Below are 23,918 nucleotides of genomic sequence, written 5' to 3'. Positions count from 1 at the left end.
CAATAAAGAAGTATAGGGAGAAAACTCCTGGGTTTTTTGAGCATTATGAAACCTCTGGGGACTGCATGCCTGCTAACAGATCAATTCATTATGATATAGCATTAAAATAAAGTATAAAAGTCTGAAAATACATCCTCTTCCATGACATAAGAGCCTTGACCACATTTTCCTGGTAAAACAGAAATCAGACCCTGATCTATTTATGTGGCTTAATAGAGGCATAGCAAGATAAATATTTAATTACCAATTTGACATTTGTTTATCAGTTATGAGCAATGTACTGTCTCAACTACACAGCTCCAATTAGCTCTGTAAAACACAGAATAGGAAGAAAATAAAAAGGAATTTGCAGATATTGGCTCACCAGCTTCATGGATTCTTTGTGGCTTGTTGAATTGCTCAGTATTGATTAGCCTTATCATGCATTTGCATCTAATTAAAAATTCAGGACAGGCTCTGTGAGTAAGCAATAGACAATGTCTGGTCTAAAAAAGGAACTACCCAGTCACAGAAATGAACTGGGAATACCACAGGCTCCATCTGTCCTGAATAATTACACATTCACAAACTGTTTTGCATAATACAGTATTTTGTACATTCAAAAACACTGGAATAGTGAGTACAGATACAGTTTGTCTATGAATTTCATAAAATTACTAGAAAATTACTGGTGGAAAGAATGTCAAGATACAAGCTAGTCCTTTCTTCCTTGTCTGAGTTATGATTTAATGAAACCTCTGATTTTAGGGTTTCTACAGTTTCCCGAAATAGTATGTGCCAATGCTGATTATTGTTATGGTTTAAAAACAGTATATTTGGTTTACTCCTTTGATCACCAATTATATTTTCTTCCAGACTAGTTATTAGTTATTTTAATGAAATGTTCATAGGGTAGAAGGTTGAGAGTTAACTTTTCTTAACAGTCCCCGCTATTAATGGACAGCAGATGCCATTAGTCAAGTCATATTTTTATTGCTCGGTCTGTGACTTTCAAAGAAAATTAGAGTCACATGTGAACGTTCAGTTTGGTGAGAAACAAGCTGACAATTCAAGATGACTTGAAAGAGACAGGATGGTTTGTAGTATTCCTGTTTCTTTTTTCTGCTGTTATCGGGATTTGCTAACAGATCAGGGACAGAATTCCAATATCTGGCCCTTTTGCTTAATCTCATATTTCTGCAGCACATGCAAAGGAAGAACAGCAGAGAACTGTAGGTACTTCAGAAAGTCCGTCAGATACCATGAAGCTTACACTTGAACAATCCTTGTCCGTCTGCCCGTAACAGCCCAAATCTCAAATGTTCGACTACGGTATGACAGAAGAGGTAACAGAATTTGTTATGACCAAGTCTCAGCCATCCTTTCTCGTTCTCTTCTCTCCTCAGTGATCAAGAAAGCATAGCCCCCAAGGACTAGAATGTGTGGTAGTTACTGGGAGGCATGAAGCTGGAAATTAGTTTGTTTTGAAATGGAGTAAATGCAGATATGGAAAGTTTACTCTAGTTTCAAATTCTTCAACACTACTCTCAGGCTTCTTCTGTTCTGTAACTTCTCAATCTCATATTCTTCAATTCCCTCTTCTCGTGTTCAGGTTTCTCTGGTTTCTGTTGTCATCTAAATTTAGTTTTGTGGAAGGGTTCTTGGAAGTATGGTATAGTCCTCTTTCCAGCTTCTCATTGATCTTCCCATTGCCTCCTCCACTGTACCTCGGCTCTTATCCCCACCGAAGCATTGGCAGTGGTACTGTCATTAGTTTGTACCTAAATTCTACTCTATGCAGCACTGCAATTAGTTGCATAAAGTCTTAAGGCGTATTGTGGCTATATGGGCATTAAAACATTCGACTTGTGTATTCAGGCTGCATGTAGGTCAGTAATAAATCTATAAGCTTGGAATATATTTTTTGTCATTTCTTTTGGGGAATCTATTGAAAATACGTGCATGTAAGAGGGTAATTACAGGTATGGTATGGGCCTGGCTAAGGGATATTAGATGTAATGTGGTTCCCAGTGTGCTAATAAGGCACTTAGTAAGCAATGAACACTCTTTGGGCTACGCCAGCTTTAGCAAAATATTTGTAAGAGGTAGACCAGATTCATGGCAATCCCTATTTTGTTGGGTTTTTTTCTCCACCTTCAGGTTATTTAAATACTGCACCTAGATCAAAATAAAATCTAATTTTCTTTAATATCTGTGGTCATAAAAACAAGAGGAGCAAGGAAAATCAAACATAAGATAGCTGCAGCAGAGGAAATATACACGCAGGACATTTTAACAAGTTTTTATAGCCAGCAGGTCTTTGAAGGCAGCTCAGCAGGCTGACTAGTTTTCATAAGCATTTCTTCTTAGGAGTCAAGAGATGACTAGAGCGACTCTTTGTGGCTTTAAAGTGGATGCTAGCTGCTAATTACCTTTTTTTAAAAAGCAAATTAAAAGGGCTTGTGTGTTTTGTCATATTAAAAACTACTGATGCAATGTTATGGTAGTACTCCAGTTGAGCATTACAAACTTGGATGGCTGTTCCCTAAGAAAAGATAAGTTTTTCCTTGTACGAGAAAGTATCTTTTTGCTTTCTGTGTTTTACTGTTTCCTAGAATGCATTTTCTTCACATCCGAACATTAGAGATTGCTTTTGATTCACCAGTGCAAGATCATAGAATCAGTGGATCTGAAACTTGTAGCATGTTAAGATTTTATTACTTTCTATTTCTGGCCAAAAAAAAAAAAAAATTATAGAATGGCTCAAGCAGAAAAGGAAAGAAAAAGAGCAAATAAAAGAAACTCAAATTAAGGCTGAAATAAAATTCATTTTCAGCCTAGGCAGAATGAGACCATAGACCACACTTGAGTACACTGCTGCCTTTTGCCTTTTGCAGGGGCACTCTGGGTGAGATGTATTGCTGTATTTTTGCTTTGAGAGCAATTTCACCATGTTATGTATAACGGTGGTTATTAGGAGCCACGGCCCACATGCGGACTGCTCTCTTGTCCTCATTTGCACCTTTATTTTTATTTTACTGGGACAATGAGAAAGGTCAAATACTTTCTTGAATAGCTGACTAAATCTTCCTCAGCTGAAGTGGCAGAAGATGTCATAAGGCAAATGTGACTACAGCTGGGAGGCTTCATTCATTTCTGCCCTGCTCATAAGACTAAACATGTCATTGGTGCTTAATGTCCAGTGATTCAGGAGCTGGAACGTGAATTAATTCTCAAGCTTTTTGTTTGCACTCCAGTGTAAGGAACAGCAGGCTCCTCTCAACTCTAGCGTATCTCACTTTCCTCTTGAATGTAACGGCAATGCTGACCATTTAGAAATAAAATGGATGGGGGTATTTCTGAAGTCAGAATTAACACAGATGTCTGAATTTAAATAAAAATATTTGCCAGAATAATAAAATAAGGTAAAAATCAAAAACAATCTGAAAAGAAAAACTGCTTTAGTTTCACTGTTCTTTTTGAAAGTAAGTAATCAAAGACAAGGAATATCATGCACATACAAGAATATTAATATGCAATTCCTTTTTACATCCTTTCTCATATTCACTGTTTTTCTTTTTGCTGAGAAATAAAATAATGTGTCTAGAAGAATATATTTTCCTGCTTAATTTGTAGGGTTAAAATTTCTATTTTTATTAAATGCTGAGTACTTCCTCATTTATCATTTTATATTCTATTACTTGTTTCCAAGGAGACAGACATATGTGGGAAAATCATCTCTGATTTGTAATGCTGTTCTCTTTAATGAGAGTTGAATGTGCCCTTTTTAAAGGAACAAAATAAACCTGGAGCTGCTGTACTAAAGAGGTTGGAACTTTGAATTTCATTTCTGCGCAGGCCTACTTTCTGCTTCTCAGAGTTGGAAGGGGATTATAAAATATTCAAATCAGTACCAGATTATCATTTAGTGGCTCAGCTGTGCTGTTTTCTACAGTGAAGCAAGATAGAAAGTTCCCTCACCCACCCACCCCTTGTAGTAGTGGTGTTTCTTGGAGGACAAGAATGGGAGCAAACAACAACTTATTTTTCCTTCTGCGAGTTCTTCTTCAGAAATACTAAAGCCTGGATGGTTCTATAGGCATTTAAAAGCCTGTAATTGCTCAGTGAACTGCCAATGCTAAGTTGTAAACAGAGATCTTTCTTCTTTTCTTTCTGTCAATGAAATCCTAAATGAACTTGAAGGTAAACAGATCAGTTGTCTTACCTGAAGTAGTCTTCACCACCTCAGTTGTATTTCTTAATCCTGTAAAGGAGAACTGGTAAAGCCTCCAGGACCTGGTGTCTCCCACCTCCACCGAGCTGCGCTTCCATTGGTAAATGATCTCTTCTCTTGGGTAGCCATCTTATTGCAATGGAAAATACAGAGTGCTTTGTTTCATAGTCATTGCTAGGATTTTAGTGTACTTTGGGGAGTAAAAATACTATTTTCTATCTCTGGAAAAAACTGGAGAAGCATATTGGAAGTAAATGATAAGTTTTTATCAAGTTACTTAGTAGTGCCCTTTACTTAATGTCACATTTTATTTTATCTTTTATAAATTAAAATAGTACTTGGGGTAAGTTTTTCAAAAACAAGTTTTACACTTTTGTCAATGCGATAGGATGCAATTTTGCCTATCCTTCAATTATGGACAAAAAGTCTGCAGCTGGAACAGGAATTCACACCTTGACCTGACTACAAAATGTCGAACTCTTGTCTCCAGCTGTTGCAATAGTAAAACACCCACGCGCAGAGACAAAGTATCAGGCCATGAGACTTTGGTGCTGAAAGTAAAAATTTCTACTGTTTTGCTTAGCTTTAGTTATAAATTAATCATATAGCTCCTAGAAATTGTATAATTTTTACATAACATTCCTCAATTATATTTGTAAAGATATATGAATCATGTAGTTGAAAATAAGGTCAAAATAAAACTGAAAACCATTACACTACTTCGGGTTAAGAACAATAACCCTCACTGACTCTAAGTATGTAAATATAAATTTATAATAAGTCGTGCAGTGTGAGTCAGAGGCTATTCCTAAGCATTTTACTTACAGCTTGAAAATTCCAGGGGACAGGAATGGGCATCCATTGGGAAGTTGTGTAACTGTAGCTGACACTCAGCATCAATTGTCAACCTGACAAGAAAGAGATCAGGATATAAAGAATGTACTTGAAGTTTGTCCTGAAAGCTACCTCACTGCAAGTGAAATAAGATTCTTACTAATACGGAACCTGACTGTGAAATATGCAAATATGTATATATATATATAGAAAGCAAAAGTAAAATATTGACATGCATATATGAATTTGGATATTCCAAGCACAGGAAGACATCAGGATTACTAATAAGCAGTGTTTCTTTTTTTTTTGTTACATAGGCCTTGATCATCTACTTTCTGGACTGTGTAGTAGAATATGGTATTAACGTTCTGTTACTATGCATCTGAAATGGCAGCATTACTCATGACTGGTAAATTCATAAGTAGATATACAGGTCATCTCATGAGCAGTGACAAATCTCTTTGTCACAACATGCCATAATGCACTTTGGAAATGTATTTTAAGTGACAAAAATTCTATTTCAGAAATGATGGATGGGAGTCCAAATTTAGACATCTGCACCCAAGACAGCCATCTAGACTACCTACATAGCTAGTGCAAAGGCGCTCTGAGGATATACTGCATTTCATTCCAAAATAAGACGTTTGAATTAAATCAGAAGAAGAGTGTACCAAAAGGTGTTTCTCCCCACTGAATATCAGGAGAGTCTCCATGATAACTCAGATAGTGTAGGTGCTGTAGGTCAGGTAGACATGTACTTTTAGAAATCCAAAATTAGATGAGATGTATCCCTTGATGTGCCTGCTAAAATCTCTATCATTTTTTATTCAGTGCCTTAATTGTGGCTAGCCCTGACATGAACTGCATGGTACTTGGACTTTGGAAAGGAGGGAGGTGGTGGTGTGAGAGAGGGAAAAAGGAAAAGGAGAAAAAAACAAAAGAGCAGAGTGATGTTCATTTCTTCCGTGTGTCTCTAGGAAAACCATAGGTTTATGGTCTTTGCTGATTCTTGGGTGTCCAGATGAGCAAAACTGTCCAGATGAGCTGGCTCCTGTGTGTACGTGCTGTGTGCAAATAGCTCCCTGAGTCTCATACTGTGGGATGCAGAGGGATGCTGTGACCACTAGCCACCAAGTCAATGAAGTCAAAAGGAAGCTTTTCTGCATTAGGGATTTAGGAATAAATATAATTTCCTTTGAAACTAAAGAAAGTTCTTTTTCTGACACAGAAGGAGAACTGATTCTGCATGCTAGTATCATTGCTCTTTCTTTCTTTTTTCATTTCCATCATCTTCAGTTTCATTTCAAGATAATCATAATACAGATCCAAAAAATTATTAACTTCTTTCTTCGATATTGCCTTTTCTCTGGTGAATATATTTCACACTGTTTGAATTTGGAATAGGCTCAGATTTACTGCTGGTTTTTATCTGTTTTGCCTTGTAGAACTGAGTAGATTTCATTCCCCAGCACAAAGCACTATCCAGGCTTTGAACATCTCCAAGCGTGTTTTTCTGGGCAACCTACTGCAGTGTTTGACCATTCTCACAGTAAAAAAGTTTCTTCTTATGTTTAGCAGAATTTCCTGTACTTCAGTTTGTGCCCATTGCCTCCTGTCCTATCACTGGATACCATGAAGAAGATTGTCTCTGCCTTCTTTTCCCCCACCCACATTACACACAATGCTAAGATCCCCCGAGCCTTCTTTTCTCTAGGCTGAACAGTCCCAGTTCCCTCAGCGTCTCCCTGCACATCAGATGCTCCCAGCCCTTCAGCATCTTAGTGGGCCTTCACTGCATTTGCTTCAGTAAGCTCAATCCCTCTTGTACTGAGGAGCCCAGCACTTGACCCAGCATTCCAGATGTGTCTCACTAGTACTGGGCAGAGGAGAAGGATCAGTGCAGCCCAGGATGCTGTTTGCCTTTGTTTCAAGGACACTTTGCTGGCTCGTGGTGAATGTCCACTAGGATCCCCAGGTCTTTTTCTGCAAAGTGCTTTTCAGCTGGTCAGCCCCCACCCTGTAGTGCTGCATCCCCTGGTTCAGGATAACATTTTCCTTTGTTAAACTCCATGAGATTCCTGTTGGTCCATGTCTCCAGCATGTTGCAGTCCCTCTGAGTGGCAGCACAACCCTGTGATGTACCAGTCACTCCTCACAGTTTTGTATTATCTGCAGACGTGCTGAGGGTGCACTCTGTCCTATTGTCTGGGTCATTAATGAAGATGTGAAGCTGTTAAACAGTATTGGCCTGGTATAAATCTGGGGAGTACACCACTAGTGTCTGCTTTCCAGTTGGCCTTCATGCCAATGATCCAACCCTTTGAGGCTGGCAGTTCAGGTATATTCAATCCACCTCAACGTCCACTTATTTAATCCGTACCTGATCCTTCTCCACCGAAGGTAAGGTTTCCTTGCTCCATTTTCCTGCTGGTCTCAGGCACCTGGGATTGCTGAAGGCGGGGTTTTACCATTAAAGACTGTAGCAAAGAAGGCCTTGTGTACCTGGGCCTTTTTGGTGTCCTTTGTGACAAGGTCTCCATTCATCTGTGCTTGTGCATTTTCCCCAGTCTTCCTTTTGCTGAGGATGTATGTGTAGAAACCCTTCTTGCTTTCATGTTCCTAGTCAGATTTGACTCCAGATGAACTTTGGCTTTTCTAACTCTGTCTCTGAGTGCTTGACAGCATCTCTGTGTTCCTCCTGGGTCACCTGTCCCTGCTTCCACCTCTAGAACATGTTTCTTTCACATTTGAGATTTGCTAGGAGTTTTGTGTTGATCCATGCAGACTGCCTGATAACTTTGCTTGATTTCCTGCTGGCCAGGATGGACTGTTCTTGAGCTTGGTGGGAGGTGACTGACAAAAATCAACCAGCTCTTCCTGAGCCCTCTTCTCTTCAGGACAGAATCCCAGATCTGTGACGATACTATCACATTTCACTTCTGGATTAATCCATGTTGAATCCTTACTGGTGCTTGCTGTGACTCAGTAGAACCACAGATTATACATTAATAACAGATAACTCTTTCTAAGCTCTACCAGCTAGATCTCTTACGAATGAGGGAAACTAAGGAGTTTGAAGAGAAAGGTAATGAAATCCAAAGAGAAAGTAGCGTAGCTAAATCCAAACTTAATATTTCAAACGTGGACCTCAGATCTTCTTTATCTGACTGACTTTGATTTACACTGGATTTCAATTCCAATCATTCTCTTATTGCTTCTGGTGATGCAGTGTGTAAAGAATGTAAAATAACTATGAAATAAAACTCCTCTTAGTAATTCAGACAGTTGCAGCATTAAAAGGTTGTCTTATCCAGAGCTTTAGATCTAGTCATTAAAATTATAATCAGCGTACTTTTCTTCAAAACAATATTTTTGACATCCAATAAAAGAAAAGCAGAAAAAACACTTTAAAAAGAATGCAGTCTAAAACTCAGATGGTCTTATGTTTACCGTCTTTGATTCTGTACTCTCATTTTAAATTATAAATTCTCTTGAATAAATGCTGGTTTTATCTACATTTTACATAGAACGAAGTGTTACATCACATAATAATGCACTTAGAATTTTCACATTTAGGAAACATCTTATGGTCATGGGGAAAATGATATTTGAGTTGTTAGTGCATATGTTACACTTAAATGTAGGCATATGCATAGCTTAATTATTGAAAAAGTTTTAAAATGTAATCTGTCTCGTAAGAAAAGCTGTAAATCTGACTGAGAAATCTGGAGATGAGCATATCAAGTTCAGAGTCATGAAAACTTCAGTGGAACAAGGCGTATATGTAGGTTTTGGATTAAACCTTAAGTGACCAACGCTGAAATGATTATCCTTATTTTCATAAGATATTTGAGGAATGAAATGCTTTTGTAGGGTGGATCTTCATCTAGCTAAATTATCATCAATTCAGAATAAGAGGCCTTTGATGTATATAATACATCCTTTTATACCATCTACTTAATTCAATGATATTTTTAATTCATCAGTTTAACCCAATAAAAAGGTGAAAGGCAATATGGAATCCAGTGGCAACCAGTATAACATACCTGAAAATGAAGATGAATTACTATAACAATGCTTATATTCATTTTAGTATAGGAACATGACTATTGTGGAGCAAGATAGTACAATCTATAGGAAAAAATAAAACTCTTTACTGTGCCAGTATAAAATAGATTTCATGCAAGTAATATCTTCTAAGCGTTTTCCTTTTTCAGAGTTGTATGCATAAGTAAATAGGATAAAACAATGTTTTTTCCTTCAGGTTAATGTCAAATGACCTGAATTCACAGGACCTTTCTCTTTGGCTTTCCCTAGAGAAACTAAAGTCAGGTGTAAATACCTCAATGTGTACAACACTCTGCCGTCATTCCAGATCCTGAGCATCCTATTAGGAGTTGTTATCCAATGAGCATCAGCTTTCTTGGAATTTCGGAAAAATGTATCTGGTATCCAGATCTTCCCAACCATGTTGCTGTTTAATCTGAGTACTTTTATAGTGCTGTTGAACTTCAGACGTCTGTCATACCACGTTTGGGCGAAAAATATATCAATAGTATATTCCTGTTGTATTAACCAGAAATACCGATGAAAACATAGCACTCAGCATTTCACATAACACCTGATATGCTTTCCTTAATTTCAGATGAATAAAATGTGAATTACAGAATATGACACTAGAATTGATAAAAACAACTTTTTTTGAGGGCATGGTTTACCAAAGATTATTGTTTTAAAATAATTTATTTCGTTATTTTCCTACTGACAGGTGAAACTATGATGCAATTTAGTGGTATATGCACCTTTCTAATTCTATATCCCCACACCTCAACCCACACCTGGTCAGGTCAGAGAATAATCACTTATTCTCTTGGATCTAGGACAGGAAAAGATTGAGCTGACTTGGCTGCCTTAATTGCCTGTGGCCCCCAGTTAATATCAGAAGTGGTGAATTCTCACTTTCCCTGGCACCTCTGGGTGGCCAGAAGCTGCAAAGGGAATTACAGAATGTAAAAGAGCAATGTGAGATTTCTTTCTACACATGAAAATTACGAGAATGAAGTAGACATTGTGCTAAGGCTAGACCACTTTCCCTCATCTATATGAAGACAGAATTAAATTTTTCTGTAGGAATTTTGGAAAGAACAGAGGAGAGAGGATCTAGGCTTCTTTTCTTTTTATCGCTTGGTGGCAAGAGTATTAATATCACTGATGAATCATTTACCTTATTTTAAAGCAATCTAGAAGCTCAGTTTTACAGGAGTTAGACTGTCACAAAGCACTTGAAAGTAGAACATGTAAAAGTGTGAGGATATTTATTAAAACTATTGTTATTACATTTCTATCAGCATAGAGCTCAGTTTTCTTCCCTTGTAGATTCATAACTCATATAGTTCTCACATGCATAGTAATATTAAGATTTTTTAAAAATAGGTATAGCACAACATTAAGACTAGTGGAAGATTTTTAATGTCAAAAATGATGGAGCCTTTGTAACAAAGTGAACATTGTAAGAAAGCTGGCAATCGTTTACCTACCATATTGATAGCATTCACAGGCCCAATGCTATTTACGTACATGTCCGTGTGAATTACTGTTGGTTTAACTGTAAGAGAAACAAGAATCAGTAACATGAGAGAAGGTCCAAATCAACTACGTGAAAGTCAAACACAAGCAAAAGATTATTGTAGTGCCTCTCTTGTATGGCTATAGTTGCCTCACATTTAACTGTGCATATACAATAAATATAAATTTGCAGCCATGTGTCCAGTTTGAAATTAGTCAGAGACACTTTGAGACAAATTCTTATATTGTTTGTTCTACCAGAACAACTCACTTATGCTATAAGAACAAATACTGAAACCAGTGTCATTGCCTTGCAGTGAGTCTCATCTGACTGAGAGTATGTATATTTTATGTCAGGTCACAGCAACACATCTGACAAAACACTATCAACAAAAGCAAATTTATTCTTATGATGTCTTGCATGACTTGTTTTGCATTATAAAGCCAAATGCAACATGAGTGCTGTTGCCTGCAGAGATGGCTGCAGTTAAGTAACATTTTCATGAGCCCAAAGCAAAAATAATACTAAAGGCTCCAAAACAGGACTGAAAACCAGTTGTTAGATTAAGTTATTTTGAAATTAGTCTATTGTGGATTTTTTATTCTTATACACCTTGACTAAAACATGACTTTTTTTTTTTCCCAGATGCTTTTGTGAATGCTTAATTACTTTCTGTTCTCTAAAGTCTTGGATTGGAATGATAAGACAAATTCCTCTGTGAATTTATACTATATACATACATTGAAGGTTAGGTACTTATGTTATCTTTCACTTTAAAATAATCCTTAGTTTATAAGCCTCTATAAACTTGTCAGAAACAGCTTCCTTCATCAACCTGGCCACTCTCTGCCTTCCTCTGCCTGCCTCATCCATGAATTCTCTTTGCATTTTTCTATAGTTTTGGTACTGCTGTATCCTCTTCTACAGCAGCATTGTCTGCCTGTTCTGTGCTCACATGGACCCTTCTCAGACTGACTTGCAGCAACTCAGGGAGATTTCTCTCTTCAAGCTCCCTCAGTAATCAGTGGAGAGGAAGATTCCTGCAGAAGGTGGTTCAGTCAAATAACACTTCCATTATCAGTCCAGGCTTGGGTCTGTATACTTATATTGGCTATGGGGGAAATCTAGGGAGGTTTTCCTTACTTGGTTGCAGTTATTTTTTGTGAACCTCTTCCTCTGTGCCCCATTCCCCGTCACTTCTCGCCCTGCTGTGTGAGTGAGGGCCCACGTCGCATCAGTCAATGCAGACCTGCTGCTGTTAGAGGCCCTGTCTGTGTCCATCAAATCATGCAAGGATCAGGCGGCATCATCCTCATTTTGGCCTTCTTTTCCAATATATTATTTGTGATTCTCTAATACCCTCATTTAGATATACAAAGATGATAAAAACTTGTTTTTTCATTCCCCAAAAGTTAAATTTCGAACGTCCTGCGCAGGTGCATCATTAAAAGCTGCCTGATTCAGCAAATCACAAGTCTTCTTAGATGTCTCAGGATAGATTTAGCAATCTTCATTTATGACAGCTTCCAAAATCATGACTACTTGTCATGCCACTGATGTTTTGTTGCATTGTATTCATAACTGCTTTGAATGGATTCTACTTCCTGTGTAGCATAACAGGGTATGAAAATTATTTCTCTTCACTGCTTAACCAAAAGTGGTCTAAAAAGAAAAGCAACATACCTCCTATGTCAGGTCTCAACTTGTTGTCATATCCTTCCAGCAAGCCATTTAAAATAAGAGTGACATCACTCTCATGGACTTTGGGAGTCAAAACCCAAGTCTTATTTGAGGTGTAATCTTCATAATCATCATCACTCTTTTGGGTGGAGCTGTTAAAGAAATAAAAATGAAGAACAGAAAGCCTTGAAAAACATGAATTTGTGAGCAACCTCTTCAGAGACAATAAACACATAATCCAAGTTTTAATAGTACTGTATATAACATTGAAAAATTCCCTGCTTTATAATAGGAGACTCACAGTAAAGATGTCATATAACAGTTAAGGTTAAAGTTCACTTTAGCAACATTTCCTTTTAGTACAGTTGAGATCATATTCTGTCTGTTCGAAGGAACATCAGTGCTTATCACCTTTGGCATGCCTGTTTTTTCTCTCACTGACTCAGGTGGGACCTGTTATGAAACAAATCTAATTGTCACTTAGCTTATGCAACTCTCCATCAAAATACCACTTAGTATGTACACAGTGTTGTTGCATTACTTCTCTTTGAGAGAACTATTTGATGCAACACATTACTGACAAGACCAATAATTAGATTCATTGAAACAAACTGTCACACAGCTTTTCTCCACTCTGATGAACTGGAGCTTATTGTGCATTTGGAAAGTTTTGCACAAATTTTTGCCAATGGTTTTCGTCTTTGCTTTTGCTAACCAGAACCCAGAGAGGATAAGAAGTCTGTCTACCATTTTTTATGCTACTGAGCAGTGTGACAACAGGTCTAGTATAATTCAGCCTGCTTAGCATAGTAAAAAGGGCAAATTAGGAATTAGAAATGTGTAGAGTAGCCTTAATGGATGTTTTGTTTTCTTAAAATCTGTACCTCCAGTTCTAGAGGAGAACATAGAAACTAATTTAGAATATGACATAATCAGATATTTTAATTTCAGAATGTCAGTGGTAATCAGCTGAAGGGTGCTAGGCAACTGTGAGTTTTTTGCATAATATGCCAGTGCCCTTCTTTCCTGACCTGCTTCTGTGACAAAGTTGGAACACTGCTGGATATGAAAAATCTTAACGATACTAGATATGTCTTAAGCCGGTGGGTGGAGTTTGGACATGAATGGGTCAAAAGCAGAAAATGTAATTATTTTACTGTTTCAGCTAGAATTAAAGAGTACAGAGAAGTAGATTCTAATGGGGCTGGAACTCATGTTGGCACACAAGACTGGAAGCAGACACAGCTGGCCATGGTCATGGGTGCAATAGCAAAGGGATGATTAGTCCCAGAGTCTCAAAGAGCCATTCTGTTAACAGACCTTTGTTCAGCAGTCTTGCCTGCTCCTCCCTACAGGGCTATCCTGCTGCATCCCGCTTACACTATGCGCAGTGGATGGCCTGAAGGCTTTTCCATGTTGGGCATTTGGGAGCTATAAGCCAAGTGCACAAATACAACTCAGTTACGAAAGAGGCTTTAGCTTCTTTCTTCCCCATGAGCACAGCCTGACAGGAAAGAGCCACAACACATCTCTGCCCCTGTGGGTAAGACTCCGCTTTCCACAAGGTGCTAAAGGTACGGTGAAATCTGGAGCAGCCTGAGACCGCATGAGCAGCTAGGAATGCATAGCACGCACGAGAGAGCCAGTCTTGCATTGCATTGAACTGGGCTTGGAAGCTGCTAGGTTAATCTTTGCCGTCATTCCACGTACTTGGTACCGCTGGCTGCAGCCTCCAGGCTACTACCTAACCCACCCTGGCATCATCTGGGAGCTTCAGCTTCCCAGATCAAGAATAGGGAACCCAACCTCCTCCCTCTGGCTACATGACTTGAACCTGTACTGTTTTACTGGCAATCGAAAGTGGAGTTTTAATTGGCAGTGTGCTACATAATATTCTGCTGGTACTGACAAACATGCCAGGATAATTAAATTGGTGTGGGAAATTTGTTTATTCAGCTATCTGGAGTTCAAAGATCTAATTGTAATTCAAAGGAACAAAACTGAAGCAAGGTTTCCCCCCCTAGAGGAAAGGAAATCCTTCTAAATAAAGTCTTGGCAAACAGAAGGCACTAGATTATATGTTTTCAGTCTGTGCAAAGTGAATGAAAAAGATAACTGTATAAAAAGACGTACTCCTGTTTTATAACCGATTAAACCTCCATTCTCCAAGAAGAGTGGTTTTTTTTTCTGAATGGAAAAGAGAAAGTAAATCAAAAGGCAATGTGTTGCTGAATATTAATGTGATGAGAAAGCTTCAAAAGTCAAACAGCTAGTATAGTCTGATGTACTGGACAGTGCAAGACCAGAAGATGAAAAAGTACATTTGTCTAGGACTTGTCTCAGATCTAGAACAACCTTATAGAACAGCTGCCCACAGTCACTAAAACTTCCCTTTCCTCTTGGTAATTATTTGTAGGAAAGAATTAGCTATTTGTTTGCTTCTCTGCCGTTTCAAGCCATTTTGGCACTCCAAATTTCAAAAACCAGAAAATGCTTTATGAGATTAGTGTGAAAGAGAGGAGAGAGAACACAGCTAATGTAACTAGGGAAAAAGGCCACTGAATTCCAGCTTTTATGTGAATTCCAAGTGGATCATAAATTAGCATGGGTATCCAATTGCCTGAATGTCTGGCTGTGTGACACTGCATACCAGCCAGAACAATCAGCGGAGCACCTTATCCAGATGAGCAGGGCTTTAGCTATGCAATGCCATTAAAAATAATGAAAGTTATAATGACAAAGCCCTTTTCATTTCCTTAAGACTTTCAGATCAGTCCTTCTGATTATATATGGCCCAAATTTTGCAAGTGCTTTTAATGTCCAGAACGAAATTGATAAAACCCAGATTATACCTAAATGCATATTGAAATCTGGTTTTAGTTTTATAACTGCTAGAAGTTTTCAAATCTGGTAATATAGGTATGCAAAGAAACACATATTTACCTAGCTATAGAGTACAATATAGTTTTTTTGAAAGATAATGTTTCAGATGCTAATACAAAATCTCACTGTTTGCTGTATTTCCATTTCTGACATTAATACCATTGCAAAAAAATGTGAGAGACTGTTCTATATAAATCCAGTTTCCCTGTCTGGAAAAGAGGTGGCTTAATAGGGTCAGAACCCAAACTTGAAACTCCAAGTCGTAGAATAATTAAAATTAGAAGGTGCTTTTGGAGGTCATCTGGTCCAATCCCTGCTCAGTTTGCCGGCTAAGCCTGCGTGAGATGGCTATGACTGTAGTTACGTACATGTGTGTATATATATATATACACAACCATGAGTGTGCCTAACAGTCGTAGGGGCTCTATGTGTTAAATTACTTGAAATACATCTTCACAAAGCAGATAGAGGGCAGAAATTACGATGTGCTAATAAGTATTAGTTTAGATCAGAAAATGCATTAATTTGGACTGCAGGAATATTTTTTTGGGGGGGGGTGTGACAGCACAAGGTTGAGTCTTTTTTTTGATAAAATGTACAAAGATCTATGAACAGGTATCTCACTCTACAACTACATACAAACCTCATTTTGCCAATGAGGTTTTACTGTGGCAGGGGCTAAAAAGAGTTTTTACTCATGCTTTTTGTCTTCCTCACCATAAAATACACATATTAATCCTAATTCTGCATTAAAGCAATGGTTACTTGGTTTAAAACATTTATATAGTTCTTTCGAGTGCTCATTGGGGAGGTGTAACTTCAGCACAAACCGAGATTACACAAACTAAATCTTCAGGACCAGATTCTCCAGATCTTTGCTAGTGCATATCATCCATAAGTTTTTTGCAATACCGTGAGGGCAACATTTTAACATTTGTGGAGTAAGTGTAACCTCTGTGGGCCAAGGTACCTACTGCAGGTAGAACTAGGTTTACCAACCAAGGGATAAGGAGCTACTGAAAAATGCTCTATTTCGTTAGCACAGCCACTTTAACAGACCCCTTAGCACTAAAGGCATTCTTTCTATACTGGAAATATGTTGAAATAGTAACAGATTAGTTCAATCAGTCTCAGAGGATATCTGCTGAGAAATCACTGATGCGTTAGGAAAATAATTCTTTTCCATCTCAGAGGATATCTGCTGAGAAATCACTGATGTGTTAGGAAAATAATTCTTTTCCATCTTTTCTGAGCCTTGTCCAGAAGGCCCAGCAAAGCCCATTTGTCAAAGGTTTTGTCAATGTGCTGATATGCTCTTGTCTTAGCAGTCCAAACCCATGGAAGTCTACATTACAATTTGGGAATCCATTCCTCTTTTTAAGAGATTTAGTATGATTTCTTTTATTTTTTGTTTTCATTTCCATGGAAGTAAGATTGATACCTATGTAAAAATAATCATCTCTTTAGTAAATTTAACAAATAATTATACTATTGGTATTTAGCTGTCTTACATTATTATCCTTTCAAGCCCTTTAGCTTAAATTCCTTAGTTCAAAATTCAAAATAAAGGGTGGATTATCTATTTCAAAACTACTGTTGTAGTTAACTGCTGACATAAAGTCAGCATTGTAACTTTTTATGATCTCTGCTGTTCCATGACATCTCTGTATAAGAGGCACTCTAATGTAACTTCCAGAAGAATACTACGTAGCATTTATTGGAAAGATGCTACCGTATGTTGGTAAAGATACACTATACGTTATTTAAAATGACAGAGAGCAGCAGTAATTTTTCAGTCTAGACTGAAAGATTGGGCATATTTTATTAATGAGCAAGAACTCACAAATGATATCCCTTTGAAATAAGGTAAATATTTCCCAGTCCACAGCAACATTATTTTCACAACTTGTTACCAGTAGTAGAAGGGAAATGATACTCTTCTCTGATGCAAAAACCTACCATTACTGCTCAGTCTCCCAACATGCAGATGTGAGGTCAGATTATTTAGTTGGTCAAAATCTCTGTAATTCCAGTGACTTTAAATAAGATATGCCAATTTGTACCTGCTGTGGCTCTGTCTTTTAATTTTTCTAAATACAGAAAATGAATTTTAGCTATTTCTAAGTGTTCTGTTAAGAAACTTCACACATGAGTCAATTATCCCTGCTGGAATCTGCCTGCTATTGGGTTGCTGTTTACAAGAAGAATCAGAGTCGCCACAAAGTGCCTAAAGAAAAAGACCTGTAGCAGTTCTGAATAGCCAACATCTAATTAGCTTAACTCTAATTAAATACATAAGTTTATTTGTCAAAAAAATCTGACCAATTTAATCTTTTGTTCCACGTGGGCTATAGAAGCTACGGAGCCTACAGCAAAGATTTCATAAACTGCTCACGCATACAGTGAGTCTTCCACTGAAATCACCCATGTTTTCTACCTCTCGGGGAAGGACTGAAACAAGGCTTGCCATTTTACCTAACAGTGCTGTTTAACTTAATGAATAGTCAAGCTAAATTAACTCTGAAATGTGCATAAAAAATTACCCTAATCTATAGGTCATACATTACTCATGACGATAATTTGGTCACTGTGAGGGAAGGACCTATTCCGAGTTCCCACTGTGGATACGGAGATCTGGATGCAGATGTGACATATGAGTATGCAGAGTATAGCGCATTTGCAGGAGATTACAGTGTCTGTGCCAATCTAACTGTGTACGTATTCTCTCATGTTGACTGGCAATCATATTTTAAGTAAAACTACCTCAATTGAAATAGAAAAAGTTTTCACAAAGCTGTATGCTGTATTCTTTCTCCCTGTTCATGTTTCTAGTCTGTCCATTTGTATTGGTTAAATCCTAAGGCTGTGCCCAGGACCATGCTCCTGTCTTTACCATAAAAATGGTACCTGTTTTCTCTTTAGTCGTGTAATGTGAAGACTATTTTAATCCAAAGTTCATTCCCACATCAGAGATGGAAACTCAGAATAAAGCTTTGGTTAGAGAGGAAAAGAGGAGATCTAGTCAGTTACTAGAAGTTCCATAAAAGGGAATGGAGACTGTGTTGAGAGATTTGGGCTAAGAAATCACAGAGAAAGGGTCGTCTTGTCCTGCTCCCTCCCCCTAGAGCTCTGGTACTGGTGAGACTGCAATTCTGGTACCTGGATGGAGCTTAATTCCAGAAGAGCCTGAAATACTAGATTTAGAGTGTTTTCAGAAAAGCTTGTTTCAGACTTGACAGACTTGGGTGTATCAGCTGTATTTTGGCCACTTGATGTAGTCATGTAGTGAGGGAGGCTGAGGAAGTTCACAAGGAGAAAGAAAGTAGTTTTTTTACTCCTACTTAATGGTTTGGGGAGGTTGTATTTTAGGTGGGTCATCTGTAGAAGACAGTTTATTTCTTAGGCAACTCCTACTGCTACAGCTATATTCCATGGACTATTCAAATTGTGTAAATTATTTTAAAAATTGTCATGAAACAATCACTGCTTAAAAACAAAACAAAGCTGAGTTTTTCTGTCATTCCTAAGTCACAGAGGTGCTGAAGTGTACAAGAAAGAAATTATTAAAATACTACAATTCTCATAAATAAATTGCTACAGCTGAAACACTAAGATTAAGTAGGGACTGAGCACACGTCTCAAAATGGGTATTCAAGACACAGCAATCACTAGAGCAACACAGATGAGTGCTCCCAGCATCTTTAGAGTACAGGCCTTAGATTGCCAGCAGTCAAACAGTAATTTCTGGAAACTGTGCCTACATTGAGATTTTAAGACCAGCCAGACTCCTGTGAACATCTACACTGTTTTCCACTGAATGAGATGATGCCTAGCAACACAGCATCTAAGTATCAGGTCTTTTTCTAGTCGTTCAGCAGCTCACACACCCTCAGTGGTGCTTGTCAGCCATCCTGAGTAAAGCAGTCCAATTCTCAAACCTCTAAGCAGACATCTAAAATATTACATGCCAGCGATGTTTTTGTATTATTCGCTATAAAACTGGCAGTTGTAACAGACTGGTTTATCTTACAGTCATTCTACATCTTCCCCAAGATGTGCACCCACACCATCTACCGCACCTTATCACATCTTTATTCTAGCCCTTCATGGTTATAGCTAAAGCATCTATTTTCCATGCTTGCAAATTCAGCTGAATATGGCTACAGCAAGTGTCTACACAGAAAGGTTGAAAATGAAAAATTTAACTGGGTTTAAGTTTTGTTTCCTTCCTGTAAGTTTGTGAAAACCCTTTTTGAAAAAAAAAAAAAAAAAAAAAAGCCTGTTGGAGTGCATTTGTTGAGGGTGTTACCAATAAAACTTCTGGTTTGTACTATTTACTATGTTTTCTACTTCACTCTACTGAAACATTGCAGTGCAGTTTTTGCATTGCACAACTGATTAGATTCTTCAAGTTGTGAGTGGACATGACAATTATTGTCCCTTTTAAAATATTTCTGGTACCAATAAAATGGGCTCATGGCCAGGTGTCACCAAAATTACCAGAAACAGGGAGCAGTGTTAGCAGTCCTGGCAAAGGACCAAAAGCTGAAATGTAGTACACAGTCTAGGATCAGCTGCTCCGTCAGAAAGTTGAGGCACACTGGTTAAATAAGTTGATAAAGGATTTCCATCTTCAGATCTATCAGAACAGGCTGATGTAATTGACAAAAACTGAATTACGTCACGGTATAAAACTTGTGAGCAGGGAAAGGAAAATGGAATATATGCTGCCCTCAGGGAGGATAGCAAAATGTAGAGGGATGAAACAAAATTGTATAGCCAGTAAGGAACAAGAGAGATAATTACAGAAGCCAGCACACATCATTCATTTTGAACAGCCTGAGCTTGCAGTGCAGCATTTATACTTATGAGAAGTCTGGAGGAGTCTAAGATGTGATCAGATGATTCAGATAAGCTTCCATAACTTGAGATGATTTCTTTTTTTTTTTTTTTCTTTTGAGCTGGAGTTTTGTATTAATATGTTTTCTTACAATTTGTTTACTGGAGGTTACATGACCTACTTGCATATCTCTTTTTACTGTGGTTATGGTTACTCATTTTAGTGGCAAGCAAAGGAAACCCTTAGGTAGAAACAAACAGAAAAGGGAGAAATAGGCTCAGAAATTCTTCTGCATCATAGGGTTAGTCTGAGTTGATCTTCTACTTTATTTGAAATTGCCTAGCTATATCTAATTCTAAAAGATGTAGCCTTAGAATTATGTGAACCCCTGAGAAGGTTTATTTTTTGGTTTACCTTTCTCTCGTCTCCATTTCTCTCTCCTCCCCTCCCATCCCCTTTGCTCTTCTTTTAAATTTCTTTTAAAACTGTTCCATGCATCTGTGTGTGTAAAATCTAAGGCACTTGGGGCATAATTTTTGCCTGTTGCTGTTACTCAACTCCTGCAGATTTCTGCTATAGCTGGGAGAGCTCAAGAGAAGGACCTAAGTTAGTGGTCATTACTGAAATGTGGTCTGACTAGGTCTTTGTTATTGTGAGCTCTCTTTGCTTTTTCTGGCTGTGTTTTGTTGTATGTAATTGTTATCTGTTATTATTATATGTAATTTCTCTCCCCCAATAAGGTACATTGCTTTTAGAAAAGATTGCTCTAAAATCTCACCATAAATTAAGAAGAGGAGCAAAAAGCCTAATTCTGTTCTCAGTGAGTAAGATTAGGAAAACATGGAGGCCCTCCAGCCATCTATTTAAACAACATTATCTCAAAAAAACCCAATCCTCTTACTCAATTAGATCTGAAAAATGAAAGAATAGATACTTGTTCTGTAATACCCCATGAGATACTTATACTGATGGCTTTTCAGAATACTTGCACAGCTTTTTCCTATATTTTGTCAGCATGGTAATTTCAGCCAGAAGGAAGTCACTTCTGGAATCAATCATTCATGATGTACTCATCTTCACATCGCTATCTGGCAATGTTTGAAAACAAACATGTGAGGTGCTAAAAATGTCAGCAGTTTTGCTTATTGAGTAACCCTCCTGAGCATTTTTTTGAGATTTACGATACCTTTTTTTGTCTGCAGATGTGAACTTTAAAATTCAAGTTAAAATGAACATAAATCCTCATTAGAATTAAATCTATTAGGGAATGTTTTCATTCTCATCTTCTATGTCTCAGTACACAGCAAAGCACTATAATGTGATGTTCTCAGCGTTCCTGTGTGATCTGATCTAGGTGTCCTGCTCCGGCAGGGGGATTGGACTAGATGATCTTTCGAGGTCCCTTCCAATCTCTAACATTCTGTGATTCTGTGTGATTCTGTGGTGTTCTGGGAGTCAGGAACACTGGATGTTTACCCCAGTTAAAGGACTAGTGTCCTACTTGCTATGAAAAGCCAAGTCATCTCTGCATGTAAGTGTAAACTATTTTTACAACATAAATAGGCACATAAATGTGCCTTACTGTTTGTGTTTGGTGAAAACTAGGCATGATGGTAAACCATCTCATTATGGAGGAAGAAACAATCACTAACTATGCTTTAGGAAGTGACACTGCACTGCTGGGAATCACACCTCCATCACACCTATCAGCAACTTTATAGCCTGTATCTTTGGGTCAAATAAACCCTGAATGATTAGGGAGCCAGTCAAAAATAAATTTAAAACCAATATAGGTTTATTCTGAGTATATTCTTAATTCTTACTTCTTTCAGATCCTGGAAGTATCATTACTGAAATGTTTATTAGGTATATGTGTCTTGAAGAAAGAGCTGAATGAACAAAAATAGTTGCTTGATATGCATGTCTTTAATTAACTCATCGTGAAGCTAACTCATTCACAAAACGAGTGTAAGCAAATGGTGAAAATTAAACTGGTTTTTGTTGTATTTTTTTAAACAGTGCTTCTGATTTAACTTCATTTTTAATGCATGGTAACCAGTAGTAACCCATGTGTTCCCACATAAACCAACTTCTATCATGCAAGACGCTGTTTCCACTCATGCTCATGGAACAGACTGTGTGGGGGTGGATGTGGAATTTAGTTCTGATAACAGGGGAGGTGTGCAATACGTTAAGAGTGTAAGTGGCAAGCTAATGTCTCTGTTGGCTGAGTAGGAATGTTGTTGACAAGTGTGCCTTAACTTCCCCTGTGGAATTTATTTTGATGCAATGGCCTGTGCTGGTGGTGGTGTGGAATTCGGATGGACTTTCCTAAGTGGTTGGTACTATCAGGATGGCTTCAGGTCAGGGTCCCCTTAATTCTGTGAGATGTATGAACATCCTAGCTTCTGGAAAAGGATTGATAGCATCTCTGCTGCAATATGCACCCAGGTGGGGTTATTCAATGGCAATGTCCCCCCATGCCTGTACCCCTCTATGCTGCACCCCTGTCCTCTTCTCAAGGCCTCTGCTGTCATGCTAGACTTGTATTTCTCCCCGCTACATAACTGCATAAATAACTCATTCTTCACAGAGTCACTGCTTGTTACTGTTGTCTATATAGAACTATGGGTGTACGATACAGAGTCAAACAAATTAGCCATAGATGCCCAGCCAATTAGAGAAATTGTTGTGGCAGCTAGACCAAGTCAAACAAAGCTGTGGGCAGGTCGGGAAAAGTTCAGACCCAGCAGGCCTGGCAAGCCTCTGTCCTGAGGCCTTGCAAGCTCAGTGCAAAGATGATGGCCTGTCACTAGCAATGACAATGTTGTATTGCTGGGCTGCATGCGACAATTCACAAATGTTCCTTCCATAGTAAATATTGATGCAAAGCTGCTACATCTTCCTTTTCTATTTATGCCCCACTATGATAAGAATATAATGGATCACAATTTCAAAAAAGAAATTCTGGGGTATATAAAAAGATGTAAACCACATACTTTGGATATCTATTCCATAGAAAGAAAATCTCACAAGTACATTCAGCTTTTTATGCAAGAATTTCAAAATCTTTATCTGAAAAATGGTAAATTGTTTTAATGGTGGTAACAAACAATATGGTGACTCTGCAACTTTATTTCAGTGAGAAGAGTTTGTGTATGGATTCACTCAGTGTCTTATTTCCCTCTTTTTGGCTTTTCTATCAGTCTCCAATAAGCAAAAGGTAAGGCACGTACATGCAAATTGAACCTAGCTCTGAAATTTTTGACATTTGAGAGGGCTGGGCATAATGATGACTGCAAAGGCTATCTTCCCATCCCTTAGATCTAGATGTGACTATTAAGGCTAGTCAAAACACCAGGAAAATAGGAGCAATTTCTATTTCACACTCGTACAAACATATATCTCCCAGACTTTTCTTTTTCCTCCGGAAATATTTTGGCATAACTTTTTTGACTCTCTCTCATCAGTATAGTAGAATTCCATTTTATAAATGGTCATTGTTGTGATTACGATCAGAGAAGTTTGTCTTTGTAAAAGGAAAGAAACTGTTAAAGCTAGTAGAAACTCATTTTGTTAGTAGATGGTATTCAGGGATGGGAAAAGATGGATGCCTCATAACTCAATAAGAGAGCAAGCATCACAACAATAACTGACTATAAGCAGAAGCTAACAGTGTGTTTGATTAATGTGTGGAACTGACTACAAGGGTCAGAAATAGCAGTAGATGTACCCATAAACATATTCCAAAAACATTATTTTGAAAAACTGCATTGGGAACCAGGTTTATAAGGTACAAGTATTACCAATATATTTCTGGAATTCCTGGAGGGGAGAAACCACATTAAGGTCTAGGAGATGTAGACACACGTAGCTAGAGTTTCAAAATGTGTTTAGCAATG

The 23,918-nt window shown here is 37.9% G+C and overlaps 1 protein-coding gene across 1 annotated transcript in view; it reads right to left on the bottom strand.

Annotated features, from left to right (window-relative positions):
• The window catches only part of GABRG2 (gamma-aminobutyric acid (GABA) A receptor, gamma 2), a 69,628-nt gene that overhangs the window by 31,758 nt on the left and 13,952 nt on the right, over positions 1-23,918 (bottom strand). The window contains exons 2-6 of the mRNA XM_010075913.1: positions 12,297-12,445; positions 10,585-10,652; positions 9,390-9,610; positions 5,039-5,121; positions 4,205-4,342 (exon numbers count right to left, since the gene is read on the bottom strand). Of these exons, the coding sequence (XP_010074215.1) occupies positions 4,205-4,342; positions 5,039-5,121; positions 9,390-9,610; positions 10,585-10,652; positions 12,297-12,445 (659 nt within the window). The remainder of the gene's footprint in view (positions 1-4,204; positions 4,343-5,038; positions 5,122-9,389; positions 9,611-10,584; positions 10,653-12,296; positions 12,446-23,918) is intronic.

The sequence above is a fragment of the Pterocles gutturalis genome, unplaced genomic scaffold (assembly GCF_000699245.1).
Source record: "Pterocles gutturalis isolate BGI_N339 unplaced genomic scaffold, ASM69924v1 scaffold4083, whole genome shotgun sequence".
NCBI lineage: Eukaryota > Metazoa > Chordata > Aves > Pterocliformes > Pteroclidae > Pterocles > Pterocles gutturalis.
This window is presented reverse-complemented; position numbering and strand designations above follow the sequence as displayed.